The sequence below is a fragment of the Protomyctophum parallelum genome (assembly GCF_964188405.1).
Source record: "Protomyctophum parallelum genome assembly, chromosome: 1".
Lineage (NCBI taxonomy): Eukaryota > Metazoa > Chordata > Actinopteri > Myctophiformes > Myctophidae > Protomyctophum > Protomyctophum parallelum.
The window spans coordinates 17657490-17678068 of NC_139697.1; the positions used below are offsets into that span (position 1 = coordinate 17657490).

General features: G+C 45.9%; 1 protein-coding gene across 1 annotated transcript in view; it reads left to right on the plus strand.

Moving 5' to 3' along the window:
- Positions 1-8954: 8954 nt before the first annotated feature.
- LOC310861187 (saxitoxin and tetrodotoxin-binding protein 1-like) overlaps positions 8955-20579 on the plus strand; it is a gene marked incomplete at its 5' end in the record, with an annotated part of 14999 nt that continues 3374 nt past the window's right edge. The window contains 4 exons of the mRNA XM_083768536.1: positions 8955-9080; positions 11448-11593; positions 14259-14350; positions 16724-16864. Of these exons, the coding sequence (XP_083624662.1) occupies positions 8955-9080; positions 11448-11593; positions 14259-14350; positions 16724-16864 (505 nt within the window). The remainder of the gene's footprint in view (positions 9081-11447; positions 11594-14258; positions 14351-16723; positions 16865-20579) is intronic.

Below are 20579 nucleotides of genomic sequence, written 5' to 3' on the forward strand. Positions count from 1 at the left end.
ATTTCTTTTTTTTCAGGAATTGAAAAATAAAAATAAATCAGGAAACACTCTAATTGCCCGGGGTTATTTATTCCATAAAATTATAGCGCCCAATCGATTTATAGCAACGGAGCACTTTTACCGTTGGACTGGAAGTTATACCGGATGTGGCAAAAGCAGCTAAATGTAGCCCAAACATTCTAACGGCGATCGACAACAACGGGAGGTATAAATCTAACGCGACTAGCGACTGGACAGCGGGAGGTCGTCTAACACATTATCTTTTATTAGAATTAGACGGGATGATTTAGATCGCGAGTTATTCACGTTTTAAGATTTTCGTTGTCGTCGGCTGTAGAGCGATGCGATCGGTTTTCATATCAATATAAAAACTTCGTCCTGGGCACTGGGTGTTACTAATTGAAAGGACGGCAAACTTCGTCCTGGGCGATTGGGGTGTTAAGAAAAGCTTATATTTTTAAAAGAAAGCAATACAGCCTCATCAAAGTTGGTGTTGTGACTTTATATATTGTCAATTACTTCCATGAGAGGGGGAGAGGTGGTGGAGTTAGTTGCTTTAGCAGACATTTTGAGGGTCCAATGGAGTTAAGAGGTTTTGTCCAAAGCACTTTTTCTTTCCATTGGTTCAATATTTTCTAAACAACACACAGACGTAAAGGGTGTTCAATAGCACTGATTTAAAAAAATCTAAAATGGAGTTATGAGGTTTCCTCCCGACAGCAGCGAAATGGTATATGAAACAAACATTAGTAATACTAAGTGGTAATTTGGTGTTTAGAGACAGCTATATACAAAATTTGAGCAAGCAGAGTGCAATGATTGACACAGAATACCAGCCATAACTACAAAAAGAATGACTTCAAACAAGTGTGATTTTCTTTCTATCACTCCTGTCTTGGCCTCACTCCATTGGCTCCCTGTGCATTTTAGAATACATTATTTTATTTTATTGTTTAGCTTTTATTGTTTTAGTTTTTTGGCCCTCAAAAAATACAGCGGCTGTGGCTCAGGAGGTAGACCGGGTCGTCCAATGATCCATGGGTCGGAGGTTTGAATCCCGGCTCCTCCTCCTGTCTACATGTCGAAGTGTCCTTGGGCAAGACACTGGACCCCAAATTGCTCCCGATGTGCTGGTTGGTGCCTTGCATGGCTTCCGCCGCAATCGGTGTATGAATGTATGTGTGAATGGGTGAATGTAATGCACTATATAAAGGCGCTATATAAATGCACCAGTGTTTGTGCCTGCCTATACCTACCCGGTGCACTCGAACAAACACCAAACACCAGAGTGGCCTTGTCCCTAAACCAATTGTGGACGGGAACCCCTTTTGGTGTTTTAAGCATTATGTTATACTTTCCAGATCTACAAGCTCATAGTGCGACACCGAGTGCCACGCTACGCACTTGTAGATCTGCTATCTTTTGAAAAATCGTGAAAATGTGGCACAAATCTTTGAATATATATTCTTTCAGAGCGAATGTTTTTTAACTCAAATCTTTGCTCCTGGGAGGGGGGGGGGGGGGGGGATCAAAGTCCAGCTATGCAGGCAACAGTCACAACACTATAGCTGTTATAGGCAGTCAGAACACAAGGAGGACAGAGGGAAAATGCTATACTGGGAAAGTAGGGGATTCTGAGTCAAGAACAATTCATTAATGTATATGCAACGAACCAACAGAGTGTTTAAAACATACAGGGTGTAAAGCACACTGACTCAAGTGTCAAATAAACGCCCAGAACATGCCTCTCTTCCGGGTTTTTTAAAACAGCTGCTGGACGGAAATGACGCCTGAGCGTATATTACTCTCATTTTCTGTTTTGTCCTCACATAGCTTAGTCTTTATTTAGTTCTTATTTAGTTTTTGTCTGTGAAAGAAAAGGTATAGCCGACAAATATTTCCGGTCATCGTTTTAGACGACGAAGAAGCCGACACTATTGTCTTTGTGAGGAAAGGTTTATTTACCCTGTTGAGGACATATTTGACCCGGCCGCCAGGACATTGACCCTTAACCCATTTATGGGTTATCTATGTCAGAGAGTCGTTCTCAAACATTTTCATGTCAAGGACCCCTAGGAATTATATGAATTTGCCCGCCGACCCCCATCTGAAAATATGTTGTTCCAGGGACCTCCCCGAAGCAAAGATTTGAGTTAAAAACATTAGCTCTGAAAGAATATACATTCAAAGATTTGTGCCACGTTTTCAGGATAAATAAAAAAGCAGACCTACAAGCTTGTAGATCTGCTATTTTTCAATAGCTAAAGTATAACATAATGCTTTAAAACACCAAAAGGGGTTCCCGGGTTAAAGCATGTTGAACTCCCCTCTCACGGTTGAGTTTGGTGGTCCACCGGGTCACGTGTGAGACGCGACAGACTTTGGACTGTGTGCGTTTAACGGTTATTTAAATTACAGCCATTGCCATTCTTATATATCTCCCACTTAATGTGACCAAATCATTTGAGTAAAATGCCATTAATGGGAAAGAAACAAAACATGGCATTTGTACGGCAAATACCAATGTGTGTGTGAATGTGTGTGTGTGTGTGTGTGTGTGTGTGTGTGTGTGTGTGTGTGTGTGTGTGTGTGTGTGTGTGTGTGTGTGTGTGCGCATGCGTGCATGAGTGCGTGCGTGCGTCCGTGCGTGCTTGTGTGTGCGTGCGTGTTACAGCCGCAGGCCTATAAGTCTGTCTGGGTCTGGGCCGTGTGTCTGTATTGGTGCACACAGTGCGCGCCCCGTTGCTTACTCCCTCCCTACAAGATCCGTCAGCGCAGCCATTGGTGGGGAGCGTTCCCGACGCTCGTAGGGTATTCGTTTCGCATTTGGGTTCTTGGAAACGCCCCCCAGCCACTGCGTTAGTTTGACTGAGGTTAGGTTTAGGTATAGTTTACTGAGGTTAGGTTTAGGTATAGTTTTACTGAGGTTAGGGTTAGGTTTAGGTATAGTTTTACTGAGGTTAGGGTTAGGGTTAGGTTTAGGTTTAGTTTTACTGAGGTTAGGGTTAGGGTTAGGTTTAGGTTTAGTTTTACTGAGGTTAAGGTTAGGGTTAGGTCTAGGTGTAGGCTGTCAATCACAGCGACTGGCCAGTCACAGCGCACCATTTACTCAAATGCGAAACGGGAACCATATCAGCGTTCCCAACTTCCCGACGCTCCACTGTTGGTCGCCTGCTCCGCATCTCGTTCCTCCAAACGGCTTCTACACCAACATTTTTGTTTGATGGCTGTGTTGTGCCCCCCTCCCCCACATCAAACAAAAATGTTGTATCAAACCATTTGACTTCTACCATGCAACATTGTTGTATGCTAGATGTATAGGTGTAATTGAGGCCTATGACTGTGGTTGTACTGGTCAGCTCCCAAGTTTTAATGTGTGTGTGTGTGTGTGCGCGTGTGCGTATGCGTGTGCATGTGTGTGTGCGTGTTCTCCATGGATCGCCACCTTGCCGTGGTGGAGAACCTTGCGTGTTCCAATGAACCTGAGAGCGATGCCGTCGGGAGCTTATTTTAGCTCCTGGTAGGGTCACCCATGGCGGTAAGGTCGAGGGGGAGGTTCCAGACAAAGTGCGATCCAAAGAAAGTCCCCAACGGCGGAAGTGGCGGAGGATGACACTGTAAGTCACAACGGCACTGAAGGCGGATGAAGGCTGCAACAGAGGGTGGTCTCCAGTCGTCATGGACTCCATGCCATTGGATTCAGGCCCCTCTCTGTCAAGGACCGTGTGGTGGCTGCAGGCGCATCAGTCTCCCCACGTAAAAAGACATCACGCGCAGGCGTCCTCCTGAAAAGGAACCCCTCCATTCTACATTCTGGACATTAAGAAAAGACCTGTGGCGTCCAGGAAGTGGTAACGGGGGCAGGACAGTGAAGTCCGGCAGTCCCTAGCCACAACCTGGCACACAGGCGATGGGTGTTTAGTTCAGTCGCTAAGCTCAAGGACTTGAGGCAGATAGAGCTTTTCGGCAGTGGCACCCATGACTGAGCAGCCCTATTCAGGGTCCACTCTGCTCACCCCAGTAGGGGAAGGGGTTAGAAAAGGTACCCTAAACATAGCCTGCCTCACAAAATCCTGTCTGGAATACCGCATCCAGAGGGACCACCATTATGCGGTCAGAAACAAAAAAATAAAAAATTACGTATTGGAGCCTGGAATGTGCGGACCCTCACGGACAACCAAGCCAGTGATCGACCTGAAAGAAGAACTGCTATCGTCTCCAGAGAGCTAAGGAAGTTCCAGATTGATATTGCAGCACTCTCCGAGACCCGACTGGCTGATGAAGGGCAGCTGAAGGAGGAAAAGGGCGGATATACTTTCTTTTGGAAAGGAAAGCCTGCAAATGAGCCACGAATCCATGGTGTGGGTTTTGCTATTAAGAACTGCCTCATTAACCACCTCCATGAACTCCCTGTGGGCATCAACGAGCGCCTAATGACCATACGTCTGATGCTTGCAAGTAGTCAGATGGCCACTGTTATTAGTGCCTACGCACCAACGCTTGATGCACAGGATGAAGTAAAGGAGGCCTTCTATGCTGACCTGGACAAAATTCTATCTGAAGTTCCCAAGGAGGATAAGTTAATCCTTCTTGGAGATTTCAATGCCAGAGTGGGACGAAACCACCACCTATGGAGGGGCACGTTGGGGAGAGAAGGAGTTGGAAACACAAACTCCAATGGCATACTACTGCTAACCAAGTGCTCAGAGCACAACCTGGTCATCACCAACACACTTTTCCGTCAGAAAACCAAGTTCAAAACATCATGGATGCATCCTCGCTCCAAACTATGGCATTTCATCGACTATGTCATTGTCCGCTCCAAAGACCACCGCGATGTCCTTAACACCAGAGCAATGACCAGCGCAGACGACTGCTGGACTGACCATCGCCTCATTCGCTCCATCATGTCTATTCGCTTAATGCGGAAAAGAAGGGTGCAGAAAGGACAGTGCCGGCCAAAGCTTAACATCGACTTGTTGGGTGACACCACCTACCAACAACAGCTGCAGGATGCTCTTAGCACAGCTTTGCCCAAACAGTACCCGGAGGATACTGAGACACACTGGGGCATACTGTCCACTGCCATCATGGACTCCTGCAAAAACATCCTTGGTCACAAAAAGCGGAGACATCAAGACTGGTATGATGAGAATGACACAGAGATTCAGCAACTCATTGACTTCAAGCGGCAAACTTTTATCACCTGGCAAAATAACATCCACTGCAAGGTGAAAAGAGAAGCCCATGCCAAAGCGAAGGCAGCTGTCCAAACGCAAGTTAGGAAACTGAAGAACCAGTGGTGGACAAATAAGGCTCTGGAAATCCAGCAGCTTGCCGACTCTGGGGATACAAGAGGATTCTTTGATGCCACAAGAGCAGTATATGGTCCCAGACACCGCTGCCTAACCCCCCTTCGCTCAAAAGATGGGCTCTTGCTTCTGAAGGACAATGAGGCAATAGCAAACAGGTGGAAAGAGCACTATAAGGACCTCTTAAACAGGGATACTATTCCTCAGATGGAGGCTCTTGAGCGACTCCCCCAAAAGCCCATTGTTGAAAGCATGGGAGAACCACCCAGCCTGGATGAGGTGATGGATGCGATTAAGAACATGAAAAACAACAAGGCTGCTGGGCCCGACGGCATTCCAGCAGAAGTCCTAAAGAAAGGAGGACCCGACCTTCTTACGCACATCCATGCCCTGCTTTATAAAATCTGGGAAGAAGAAGAAATCCCTGTACAGCTTAGGGATGCCTTAATTGTCTCCATCTTTAAGAAGGGAGACAAGGCAGACTGCGGAAACTACCGTGGCATTCCTCTCCTGTCCACCATAGGGAAGGCCCTAGCTCGCGTACTGGCCAACAGACTCACTCCCCTGTCAGAAAACATCCTTCCTGAGTCTCAGAGTGGATTTCGCCCAAACAGAGGCACTACTGACATGATTTTCACTATTCGCCAACTGCAAGAAAAATGCCGGGAACAAAATCTTGCACTATACATGGCCTTCATAGACCTCACCAAAGCCTTTGACTCAGTGAACCGCCAAGCCCTCTGGCTGGTTCTGGCAAAGATTGGCTGCCCAGAAAAGTATGTCCGGGTACTGAGACTGCTGCATGATAACATGTCAGCCACAGTACTTAGCGGCAGTGGAGACGAAACTGAACCCTTTCGGGTCGACACAGGAGTCAAACAGGGATGTGTCATCGCTCCAACACTATTCTCCATCTTTATTGCTGCTATCCTCCATCTCACAAGCATGCATCTGCCCCAGGGAGTTGACATCATGTACAGGACTGAAGGTCAACTCCTCAACATCAACCGTTTCAGGGCTAAAGGTCAAACCACCAGCGTTTCAATCATGGAGCTGCAGTATGCGGACGACAATGCCCTTGTAGCCCTCTCAGAAGAGGACCTACAGTCCATCTTATCCGCATTTGCGAAAGCATACCAACAGCTTGGTCTGGCCATTAACATAAAAAAGACCCAAATACTCCACCAACCACCACCAAACAGCAGTACACCAGTCCTACCCCCCAACATCTCCATCGACAACATCACACTGGAAAATGTGGACCACTTCCCATACCTCGGCAGCCTCCTATCCTCAAATGCTGTCATCGATGATGAAATACACCATCGCCTCAGTTGTGCCAGTGGCTCCTTCTCAAGGCTAAGAAAGAGAGTCTTTGAGAACCGCGACCTCCAACCAAAGACCAAAATCTTGGTGTATAAAGCTGTGGTGCTCCCCACCCTTCTGTATGGGTCAGAAGCCTGGACCACTTACAGCAGGCACATAAAGGCACTGGAGACTTACCATCAGAGGTGTCTCCGAAAAATCCTCAGGATTAGCTGGGAGGATCGGCGCACCAACACCAGCGTCCTGGAGGAGGCAAACACTCTCACCATCACTGCCACCATTGCCCAAAACCAGCTGAGATGGACTGGCCATATTGTCCGCATGCCCGACTCTCGCCTCCCAAAACAAGTCCTTTACTCCCAGCTTGTAAAAGGGAAAAGGGCCCCGGGAGGTCAAAAGAAGAGGTTTAAGGACAATATTAAAACAAACCTCAAGAACTTCCACATAGACCTCAAAGCTTGGGAAGACAAGGCAACAGACAGGACGACCTGGAGAAACCTTGTCCGTGAGGGTGCTGCAAGATATGATGACGATCTCCGCCATGCTGCACAGGACAAGCGCAGACTCAGGAAGGAGAGAGCATCCAATAAATCATCCAATAAACCGGTCCAACCCAAACCCACCACTACATTCACCTGTCCACACTGCACCAGAGTAATCGGGTCCAGAATCGGCCTCCATCGCCACCTGACGACCCACAAGGACCAATAAGGAGGACAGTCATACTCGGATACGAGTGACCGCCGATGATGATGGTGTGCGTGTGTGTGTGTGTGTGTGTGTGTGTGTGTGTGTGTGTGTGTGTGTGTGTGTGTGTGTGTTTCTATGTGCAGGGCATTGCTGAAAATGAGCACTTGTGCTCTATACTACCCTGGGTAAGTAAAGGATAAAAAATAAAAATAAAAAAAGAATAATACAATGTAGTTATACGTCACCCTTCGCCTCCTATCCCGCATGCCCTATAAAGAGATACTCTGAAAAGGCGAAAACACGGTGAGAAGGAAACTCAACCAAAGCACCACTAGTCTCTCACACTCCATCATGTCCAGATCAGGGCTGTGGACTGTTTCAACCAACACTGCTCTCAGATCATGATACAGAGGGCAACATATAACCATTTATACCACGGATCTGTTTTTAATAGTAATGGAAGCCAATGGGCTTTGATCAGGGAGTCCTACTGTACGTCACCGCTCGAAGATCAAATATATGAAGTTCAAAGGTTAGCAGGCTGTTTGGTTGGGAAGCAGAGCCAGTTGACAGCTCACTGTCACAACCTGAGAGTTATGGAACTATTTACACTCCCCATGTCATCGTACATAGTTCAATTTCTGCCACATTCCTCATTGTACTAGACAGGGGGTCTATAGCAAACTGCATGCGGGGCACATGGTCTGCATGTTGGTGTGTAAACAGAGCGGTTTAGGAATTTGATCAACGGGGTCAACGGCTACTTTCTTCTTGGCAGCTGCTCTAGTTGCCTGTGGAGTTGTGTTCGTACGCATCAGCGAAATAGTCGTAGGTGAGAGAGGCTTATTGAATGTCAGTATCTGCCAATACCTACCATCAGCTCCCAGTGTTTACAGCACCACTTCAAGCCATGCTGCTCATATATGCTGAATTGGCGGTGCCCGGGATCGAACCCACGACCTTGTGGTGCAAAGACGAGAGCTCTACCGACTGAGCTACAATAATGTGGGGCGGCGGTGGCTCAGGGGTAGAGTGCCTGGATGGTAACCGTAAGGTTGCCAGTTCGAACCCGGGCTCCCCCAGAGTTACTGTCGAAGTGTCCTTGAGCAAGACACTGAACCCCTAATTGCTCCCGATGTGCTAGTTGGTGCCTTGCATGGTTTCTGCTGCCATCGGTGTATGAATGGGTGAATGTAATGCACAATCTCTGTAAAGCGCCTTGGATAAAGGCGCTATATAAATGCACCATTTGGCATTTACCATTTACAAATGTATACTCTGTTACAGGGAAAAGTCAACAATGCGTTGCAGAGCACACATACGGCCACTATGTTTATATTCACGCACGCACACACACACACACACACACACACACACACACACACACTTTGGACTGCGTGTGGGAGTCAGTCAGGCCATCCAGGGGGGAGTATATAAAGAGCAGCAGGTTCACACACACACACACACACACACACACACATTCTCCTCTCGACAGTGCAGTGACTGTGTGTGTGTCTCTCTCTCTCTCTCTCTGTCTGGACAGCAGTGACTGTGTCTCTCTCTCTCTCCCTCTCTCTCTCTCTCTCTGGACAGCAGTGACCGTGCAGTGTCTCTCTATCGTCCACCATGCGTGCAGTCGTGGAGTACAAGGTGTTAGTTCTGCTGGCTGCGGTTCTGAGCTGCTCGGCAGAGATCACACCTGAAACATGTGAGGACATGACGAGCTTCCTGCCTGCCTCTGACGTGGACAAGGTTAGTGAGCAGTGTTGTTTTTTGGCAGCAAATTTTCATTTTAGTCGTACTCTAGATTTTCTATCTACAGGTGATCCTTTTCAGCATGCAACCAAGTGTAAAATGACTTATACTAGATATCTTGTCCACTAGTCCCTTCCTAACATTTTAGAAAAACAACACTGGTTAGTGACCAGGTTAAATTGAATTCCCTGCACCTGCCTCTGACCTCAACAAGGGTTAGTGACCAGCACTCTACCTGCCTCTGATTGAGATAGTTACAGATAGTTACAGATACAGAGACAACTGTATTTAAACTACATCTGGGTTAGTATACTGAACTCAGCACAAAAAGTTCGGAAACTTTGAACTTTGGTTTGTTCATAATTTCTCCACTTCAGTAAATAGAGTTGTAATGTGCATGTGTAAAGTTAATAAAGTGTAGAAATGGCCAATATTTGTTGATTTTTCCTTAACCGTGGGAGAGTGCAATCATCCAATCCACTCAGCAACTCAAAATAGCAAGGGTTGAATATCAACCATTTTGCCATTTTGGCCAATTCTTTGGGGGTGCTACCCACACGTTTAGCTTTGTTGCTCATTACACAAACACCTGGTCCTTTTTAAAATTGTTTGATTGATTGAAATATGTATTAACAGTTTGCAGAATTACAGTACATTTCAATCACAAACTCAATACAAATACAATACCAATTGGTATTATTAAAGTGAAAAAAGAATGGACACAAAGTTAAGTTTCTGAACTTTTTATGCTGAGTTTATGTTACTAAATCCTGTTAGTCCACCGTGTGCGAGGTGTGTTGATTAGAAGTGATATTATCATATTAATGTGTGTGTGTGTGTGTGTGTGTGTGTGTGTGTGGTCTGTCAGATCTACGGTGAGTGTGTGATGGTGTTAGTGATATTAATGTTGTGTGTGTGTGTGTGTGTGTGTGTGTGTGCGCGTGTGTGTGTGGTCTGTCAAATCTTTGAGTGTGTGATTGCGAACGCAGTGATTGCGAATGCAATGAGCACTAACTATGAGACCCTGCAGATCATGTCTGTGTGTGTGTGTCTGTGTGTGTGTCTGTCTGTCCCGCTGTGACACCACCCGCCCGCCACCAGAGGGCGCAGCTGTAGCACACACACACACACACACCCACACACACCAGAGGGCGCAGCTGTAGCACACACACACTAAGGCTGTCCCCGAACATTCAGGGTTCGAATGTTCACTCGTTAAGGTTGGCACTCGAATCTTAATTTATGGCCTTGAACCATTCGTTTTTATTTATTCATTATTATTATATATTTTTATTATTATTATTTTTTTTTTTGTTTTTACTCAGAAATATTTCTCTCCGAGAATGCGATATGCATATGCGATATGCATATGTTCATGTTGTGTTTACAATAATTTGAAAGTCCTGCAGACGGCAGAAGAGACAAACACAGTGACACACACACACACACACACACACACACACACACACACACACTCAATGCGCTTCTGAGAGTAGCCGTCACAGGTGGAACAAATTAATGAAAGAGAGACAGCTAACGAGCAAGGCAAGCTTACACTCGTTTTAGCTGCCTGCCAGCAACTCATTCAACTATGGCTCATTTTTATGGAATGATGAGCTCGCATCAGGGACGTATGCTGACCATTTGGTTGCCCTACTCGTAGGATATTTGTGCTGCCCCCCTCCCGACGAGAGTGCTGCTAGCCTATTCCTCATGCAGATCGGCTATTTTCGCTGTTTGCGAGGACGCACACACGGCCACTCGCAGCAGCGGAGCACATGTCGCCACTATAGACGCTTTGTGTGTGTGTGTGTGTGTGTGTGTGTGTGTGTGTGTGCACGCGTGTGTGTTGGGAGAGAGAGAGAGGGGGAGACGCGCTGCGCTCTGATCATGTTCAAGACGGATATCTCGTGTTGTCATTATAGTGTATTAAAAGTAAAGACGGTTGTATCCACACAAAATGCACACCTTCCCGGTCAGCCAACCCGGTAGCAACCCTCACCAACCCCTGATGAACTTAACCATTATTTCACTGATAGACAGTCTATGCAACGTCGCCCCGGAGGATCTATTTATGAATTGCAGCCTGGTTAAAAGCACTCGGAGAAATTAATTAATTAGAACCAATTAACCAAATGGTTCCGATGTTCGCTCGGAAATTCCTGCAAATGTTCGAGTCCTAAAAACAGGGCTAGGGTACAGCCTTAACACACACACACACACACTGCGTTCGCTTCCCGCGTTTGCGCGTCTTACTTGTGGTGGAAGTGATATTAATGTGTGTGTGTGTGCGTGTGCGTGTGCGTGTGCGCGTGCGTGCGTGCGTGCGTGCGTGCGTGCGGTGCCGTGTGTGCGGTCTGCCAGATCTTCGGTGAGTGGTCGATGGTGCAGTGTGTGGCAGACTATAAGGAAGGCATTGAACTGGTCACCAACATGACCAGTTCCTACAACCAGTTCACCCTGAGTGACGACAAGACCACGGTACACTTCCACGAGAGGAACCGATTCATGTAAGTACTGTCACAGCTCAGTGGGCTTGTGGTTAGAGTGTTCGCCCTGAGACTGGGAGGTCGGGGTTCGATCCCCGGCCAGGTCATACCAAAGACTCTAAAAATGGGACCCAGTCTCCCCTTTTTGAAACTAGCTCCTCGCCACTCGCCCTACACACTTCCACTCGGTTTGCGCATAGATATATAAATAATACAGACGGCACTGGAATCCCCCTCCCATCCACTTGCATTGCATTGCGTCTCGGTTATTTATATATCTATGCTCAAACCGAGTGGAAGTGTGTATGGCGAGTGGCGAGGAGCTAGTTTCAAAATGTGCCTCCTTGCTTGACACTCAGCATCAAAGGGTTGGATTGGGGGTAAGTCCCTGCGACATACTAGCGTCATGTCCAGGGGGTATACATGATACTTGTACATCAAGCTGCCTCACGCAGAAACAGGAGATATGGGCCTCATGGCTCGGCAAGGCTATACTTACTTTTACTTTACTGTCACATTATCACGGTGTGTCATCGATGGCTGGAAGCAGACTGCTGAGCGCGGACCCCCCACAGTCAGGACACGGAGGACGAGGCGAGGCCCGCTACCACCAACCGAAGGACCCAGCAGCCCGTCAGCATCTCATCATCGCCGACGGGAGGGGGGGGGGGGGGAACTAATTCAGGGGAAAAAGAGAAGGGTGAGAAGCAAGACCAAAAAAGAACACACACACAAAAGGAAAACCCGTTCCAGTAAAAAAAAGGTGCAGTCAACCAAACGAAAAGGGAACCCCTCAGGGCCAATACAGCATGATCACAAATAAAAAAACGAAAACAGACCCAAATACAGTAACCTCATAAGAAATAAAAAGATGACCACAGGTACACACACACACCACATGGGTCCAGAAACCACCCCACAGGGTCCAAACGGGGCCCTCCACCCCCGAAAAAACAAACACGAGGAAAAAAAAAGGCAGGAAAAAAAAACACAGTATAAACTAAATGCGCCTCGCCGGTCTAACCGGACAGCGGGTAATTACCTGGCCAGCAAGACCGCAGTAGAAACAAAGGCCTTCCCTTAGTCGCTGGGTCTTCTTGGCTGCCGACGAGAGCTGGTCTCTCTCCCCAGGCTGGGGGTCCTCGGGAAGCCGCTGGCTGCTGTCAGCCTCCTCTCTCTCTACGAGGTCTAGGGATGTCTCCGACGCGCTAGACCCCGGAGACCCGAAGACGAACCTCCCGACCTCCTCCGGCTCGGTCTGGGACTCGGTGCTGCGTACTGCCGCCAGTGTTTGTGTTCCCACCTCCCTGGTGAGAACCCGGCGCTCCACAGGGATTCCCCGCAGCCTGTTCATGATCATCAGAAGGACGCTCACGATTCTGGCCTCCGACCTCGCCAAACGCTCCTCGAGAAACCGCTCCAGCTGCTCCAACGCACCCTCCTGGTGGTTACCGCGGCCCTCCCTTCTTGGCTCGTTCCCCGCAGACTCCATAGAACTTTTAATGGTGCATTCTTACTATCACGGTGTGACTTGGTGCGAGGAGAAATGCAGGACGGACGACCGATAACTGGAAACAGGGCTTTATTGCAGGTTAAACAACAGGAAAACTCAGAACGCCTCACAGGGCTAGTAGCTCACAGGTACACACACACACGACGTGTTTAAGGAAACAATTAAGAACGCACACAGAATCACACAGGAGCAACACATAAATACCAACACGCCCTGATGGCAATATTGTCCACAGCTGAGTCCAAAGGTGTCAGTCTATCAGGGGGGGGGGGGCGGGGAAACACACAGGGGGGGTAAGGGGCAAACATAAGGACGGCGGTCCAGGCGTGGTACGTCCTAGGACAGGACGTGACACACATGCTGTATATACTGTACTCAGTGGTGGAAAAAGTACTCAGTTGTAAGTAAAAGTACCAATACTGCAATTTAGAACCACTTCGTTACAAGTAAAAGTGCGGAATTGAAAGTGTACTTTGTGTAAAATTACAAAAGTATCGGCATCGAGATGTACTTAAAGTACTAAAAGTTTATTCATATTGCAGAATGTTCCATTTCACAAGTTAAAAATGTGTGGAAAATCTATTGAAAATAGCCGATCTACAAGCTCAACACGATGCATTGTGAGCTTGTAGATCGGCTACTTTCAAATGTATAGGGTTGAAGTGGTTAATGTATGTTTTCTAATCAAACATCTCCAAAGTAACTAGTAACTAAAGTTTTCAAATAATTGTAGTGGCGTTAAGTACAAATGTTGGCTCTGAGATGTAGTGGAGGAGAAGTGAAAATACTGGAAATACTCAAGTAAAGTACAAATACCTCCAAATTGTAAATTGTAAAAGTACAGTACTTAAGTAAAAGTACTTATTTACTTTCCACCACTGACTATACTGTACTATGTACTATACTATACGGTGCATATCCATGTACAGTACATATTATTATAAGTATGACAACACCACGGTTCACTTCCACTAGAGGAACAGATTCATGTAAGTACTCTTACTAAATATGATATACTATTATGAAATATTAACTATGACATACATCACTGTAAGGACTGACGGATTCCCAAGGACGAAATATCCTTTATAGTTAGTTGACGGATTGCATCGTGTGTGTGTGTGTGTGTGTGTGTGTGTGTGTGTGTGTGTGTGTGCGCGTGTGTGCGTGCAGTGATGGTCGTGATGGTCGTTGTGTGAGGTACTACATGAACACCACCGTGGACACCGGAAGTGCGTTCGCCGCCCTGAATCACATCACGTACGGTAAGATATTAAAATATTATCATTATGACTCACATCACTTACTGTAAGTTATCATTATTAAATTCAAGAACCGCTTGTCTGTCTGCATCTGTCCACTTCCGCATAGAGCAAAGTGCCTCCTCACAACGCCACAACGCACGGACAGCCTCACGGAACCTATAGCGCCGCACAGCCCTGTCCTCCAACCTCAATCTGCCCCGCATTACACACGCCAAACATTCTAACAATCATCTTAATTAAATTAATTTGCATCAAAAACAACTCATCTCCCCGCAAATCACGTGTCACCAGTGAAATGCATGTTGGGATGGACACTGATTAATACTGAGACACAGTTTTCCGCGCAACATTCACCTTGCACCTCCCCTTTTCCAATTTCCACACCGCTCCCAGGCAGGCATCAGACCTATACATCAGACCCACATGGGGAAAACAACTTGGGCCCATAGCAGCCTACAGCATCCGAAATAACTTCTTCTTTGGGGAAGCATCTGGCCGCGGCCAACACAGGGGCTGCGTGGCACAGGCACCTGAAAGCCAGCTCTGACAGTTGGACGGGGCATGTTCACGTGAACACACGCGCTGTTTCGACACCACACTGTCCGGGGTCCGCACCCCTCCTCTAGCACCTCCTTCGCCGTGCCGTGCACATGGGCTACATGCACATTGAAAGCCGCCCTGGACACTGACAACGACAGGTTACAGCCCTGCGCGCACACAGCGTGGCTGCGTGACACACTGAACAGCTCCATCATAACGGAATGCTTATCTGTCGGGGACTCGGGGTGGCCAAATGGAGACGTTTTCTTAACCGCCTACCGTTAGCACGCAACAACAACAGGGTTGGGAAGACAGATCCCGTGCCGTCGGAACAACACAATGACAAAAATACATAGACAGATGCAATGGCCAACGCTGGCTCAGTAGTGTGGCTCAACGACACATTCCGAAATCACACAAAACATCTCATTCTTAACCTGATTATATAAAGAACAAAGTACAACTTGCTTTGCAACCCAAAAAGCCAACCTCTGCGTTCACCGTTTAATAGCGACTTTAAGCAACGACGGATACGGCAGTCGGCTACGGCAGTCGGAAATGGATCAGTGCTCGATATATAAGCCTGCTCTCCGTCGCAGCCCTTCCTACTACGGCAGAACCTACACTTACACGTGTCTACAACGCCATGTCATAACCAAGCTACGGCATGGGCGTCATAGCCACCGTACTTCCGCGTAGCGGAGTCGTTGCTTAAAGTCCCTAATTGCTTATATCAGACGGTGAGTGGTTAGGGACTGTCTACAAAGTGCAACACTGAACGTGAAAATATTCAATAACTTCCATTTATAGGCAGAATATCACCACCAAATTTACATCACACATCAATGGTGTACTTATGATTGTACTGCAGCATTGTCTTGCAAAAGAAACTAGCCTACTAATTAGCCTTCTTTTGTGCCCAACCCAACTTCCCAAGACGATCTGTAAACAATTCCCCCTATCAGTAATGGGATCTATTACATTACCCACACTGAACATCATTTGCTGTTCATATATTCAGAACGGGTAAGGACTAGTTAAATGTAAATATATAATTATACAACAGGTTGTTTTGAGGAAGCAATCTGATTGGTTGAAACAGCTTTCTTGCCGTGCTTTAACCACGATATTGGAACGGCTAATCAAAACGAAGAATTCAGCCGTGTTTTTCTCTCAGAGCGCAGCAGACTCGGTGGCTAGGCTAGTTAGTTTCTTGGGACATTTGTGGTCGTAGTGGCTACATCTGTCATTAAAAAAAATATTTTTTCAGCGACAATCAGAAGGTCTGAAGTAAAATCAGCAGAATTAGCATGTGCTTAAATTCACATTTAGATTTTTTTTCAGATGTCAAAAGTTTCTGAGATGATAGAATGGTGATGGATGATGATGGTCATGGAAGGGGAACCTTCTGAAAGCTTCATGGGCAAAGATAATCAACTTCAAAATAATTTCAGACATGCTAGGTAACTCGAGGGTGTTCTTTATCGTCATTTATGCACTTCTGCGATGCCTTTCTTTTGTGTGTGTGGGTGCAGGCACACTTTCGCGCCAAATGGCGGCAAGACAGCACCTAGAGCTGTCTTCCGGGTTTTTAAAACAGCTGGTGGATGGAAATGACACTCGTGCGCGGCTGCAACTAGCGTCGGGAAAGCGTTTCCATTTCCGTCCACCAGCTGTTTAAAAACCCAGAACTATAGGCGTTTGACACTTAAGTGTGCTTATACACCCTTTGTGTGTGTGTTGTGTGTGTGTGACTGTGTGTGTGTGTGTGTGTGTGTGTGTGTGTGTGTGTGTGTGTGTGTGTGTGTGTGTGTGTGTGTGTGTGTGTTGCAGTGAGAGAGACAGGCGGTGCGCAGACAGAGCGCAGTGACCCAGACAGAATCTTTTTCTACAAGAGCTTCTGTCCAGACTGTCTGACCATGCTGTACCAGGGACAGACCACCGGGACCCTGGGGAGATACCTGATGTTCCTCAGTAAGACTAACGCACACACGCACACACACACACACACACACACACACTGTACCAGGGACAGACCACCGGGACTGTAGAGACAATTTCCTATATACAGTATATTGGTAGGCAGCTGTCAAGGGCTGGTAGTGGTAGGTTTGTGGGTGGGAGTCTATGCTTGAGCCCGCAGTATCTTGATGCGGGTACCACTTTTTATGGTGCTTATTATTATTATTATTATTATTATAATGTTATGTATATCTTCTGAATGGATCTCTATGGCTAGCGCTGCTTAGGTCTTACTGTCTGGCCGTGGCTTAGCACTTAGTTCCTTAGATCTGGTGCCAGGGCTGGACTGGGACAAAAATTCGGCCCGGGCATTTTTGCGCGAATTTGGCCCAGACCAGCCCGCCACAACCAGCGGAATAGCAGATCAGAAAGTATACCGCCCCGCTCCGTCGAGGCACACACAAACAAACAAGCCCTAATACCACCACTTTTATAGAACAACAAATTATACAAACCAACAGACACAACCCTTTGTTGCTCTCACAAGAACAATGCTGGCAAAAGGATTCAAGATAGAAAAGGGTTTATTTGTCACTCACTGATACAGGTACAGTGAAATGATCATGATTGCACTGGCAGAATGGCAGCAAGGTAGGTACTGTAGCAGGTCACTCAAAAACACATAGGAACACACAGCCCTGTGTGAAGGACAAACAGAACATATACATAGTGTTATAGTGATTATAGAACAATATCCATGTTCATGTAATGTTCTGCAGTTATGACTAAAGAGCAAAAGAGGAGAGTGTATTGCTCCTGCAATGATTCTGGTAAACATATGTTTTCTCATAAAGCAGAGCAGAGCAGAGCTCAATTGTATATTGCTCTTACTTCTTACAAGAGGATCATTATGGCTGAAACACAGGACTCTGGCAGCAGACTCAAACACACTGAAACACACATAAAGCCTGGAACCCTGTGAAAGACAGAACAACAAACACAAGTTTACGTTATTTAACTGGTTACCATTCATGTTCTGGAAGTCTTGACAAGAGAGAGAGAGAGAGAGAGAGAGATTTGTGTCAAATGATCACACTGCATTTAGTGCATTATCTAGTGGAATCCAAATTAAAGTGTGTCAGTCTATCCAAGAGTGTTGGATAGATATTAGTAGAATTATGGATAGTATAATTGCAGGAGGTTAGGGGCCATTTAAATGTGAGTATTAGATGTATCGAATCTGTATATTATAGCTCACCGAGCCTCACTCTGGCCACACGTGCAGTGCACTTTAGACTCTGTTTACATGGTGATAGAGTAGACGGCTCAACAGCAGGCATTTTAAACTGTTTTGTAAATATTCAACATGTTCCAATAAATGGGAACATCACCCAAAGTACTGACTTTGACATTGTTTATACTCACTGCATCCAGAAATACTGCCAAGCCAATTGCAAGCAGGTCAAGAAGGAGAACTCCTCAAACAAAATGGAAGTCCTGTATGAGAGAGAGAGAGAGAGAGAGAGAGAGAGAGAGAGAGAGAGAGAGAGAGAGAGAAATTGAGTCACCTCATCTTCAGATATGGTTGGATTAAAAATACTACTTAACTACTACTACTAATAACAGCTAGAACTAGAACTGCACTCTGTCGAGTGCATACTTGCTTGTTGCACACTAGTAGGCCATAAATGGCCAACTAGTGCGCAAGCAGAGCGCGCAAGTACTTTCGACCGCTGTAAACTGTCAAATCTCAGTATCTCTGTGAAGGAACGTTTGAAATGTCTAATTATTAGGTGTAACTATTTGCTACCTACCTACTTCATGCATATAAACACCTAGTATTATTAAGTATGGTTAAAGTTTCTATCAATATAAGAAATACAGTTTTATCGATGTAGATTATTATTATTCTGGATCCCTTTTTAGTTTTTTAAAGAAAAATAAATCATTGATATGTGATGAAAAAAAAAGTATATAAACTGAATTAAAATATGTTATACAGTATAATTATTATATTATTTATTCTAAATTGTCAATTGTTTTAAATGTATTTCATCTTGGAATATAGTGATATTAATACTAAATCATGATCAGAGTAATAGGTGTCTCTAACTTCAATTTCTGTAATAATACTTTCACATTTGTTAAAATATACATGATCTAAAATACTTCCGTAATCTGTAGTTGGATTTGTATTTAATTGTTTAAAGCCTAATCTTGACATGAAGGTGACGTAAGACATACGTATACATATACATATACTATAGAGTATGTAGTTGTAAGTTGATTAGCGGTATACTGTGGTTACTTTGCGACAAAAACCATGCCAGCCAACCCGCCACTTGATGCATATGCAAATAAAACAGCAGATTTGTGCCTGGTTTGCTGGGACCAGATTACACAAATGACCATATTTCTTACGTCATCATTGAGAGCTAGTCATACATATACACACCATGTACTCTGGTCCCAGCAAATCAGGCACAATTTGCTATTTTATTTGACTGATTATGTATATAGTATACGTATGACTAGCTCTAAATTATGACGTAAAACATATGGTCATTTATGTAATCTGGTCCCAGCAAACCAGGCACAAATTTGCTGTTTTATTTGCATACGCATCAAGTGGCGGGTTGGCTGGCACGGTGCACACAGACCGGGCGAAATTATTATGAAGTTATTATTACTACTACCACAAAGTGTCTTACCCAATTAGAGGAGCATTTTTGCCATCGTTTGACTCTTCTCTGCAATTCGGTCAATCACTTTGTCCGTGTCCGTGTCCACGAGGACGTCCTTCTCAGTAGCCATCAACATGAAGGCCTCCAAGTGGTCCTGTGACAGTGAGCTCCTGAGTCTGCTTTTGATGAACTTCAGGGTGGAAAATGACCGTTCACAGGCCACCTGGGTGATGGACAGAATGAGGAGGAACTTGTATGCAAGGCCAATTACATGGTATGAGGACTCTAGAAGGTTATACTCACGAGTAGCTGGTAGCAACACAGTGGACAGTCTTAGCAGGGAGTGCATTTTTTGTTGACAATTTCAACCTCTATGCCACCAGATCCATCCTCTGCCTCCCTAGACAGGTACTCATCAAATCGAGAAGCTTTAAGCTTTTATCAATTATCCCATTGTGAAGCTAAACTTTTCAGCTCACTCTGTAATCTCTCCACTGTTGCCCTATATGTGGTCAAACTTCAGCAAACATTTGCTGAGCTCTTGGAGGGCAGACTGAGGGAGAGCACTTTCATTGAGCGTGTTTAATTTACTGGGGTCCAGAATCGCCAAGTCAGCATACATCGTCCCATGAGACAGAAACCTTCTGCGGATGGTCCCAACTGCTGTGTCCATCACTGCATTATGCACATTGACTACATAGGCTTGCTCTGCATCAGACAATGCCTCATCAGGGGCCATCTCTCCAGGCATGAGTTTTTTCTTCTTTAGCCTTTTCTCCAGCAGTGCGGCCTCAACCTCCAATTCCGTTTCCTTGTCATGCTCCTCCAATTTCTTATTTGCCCATGTCACAAATGTGCCTGCAGCTGCCGTGACTGTCGTGAAGTCTCTTGACATCTCTTGCAACTTGTCCTGTACTTTGACAACCATTATATGGGCCAGTAGGATGTCCATCCCTTTTGTTTGCAGATACAAGGTGTATGTTTCCTCAAATATCCGCAGGAAGGTCTGTGCGGTGAGTACAGTCTCAAACCTGAGCAAGGCC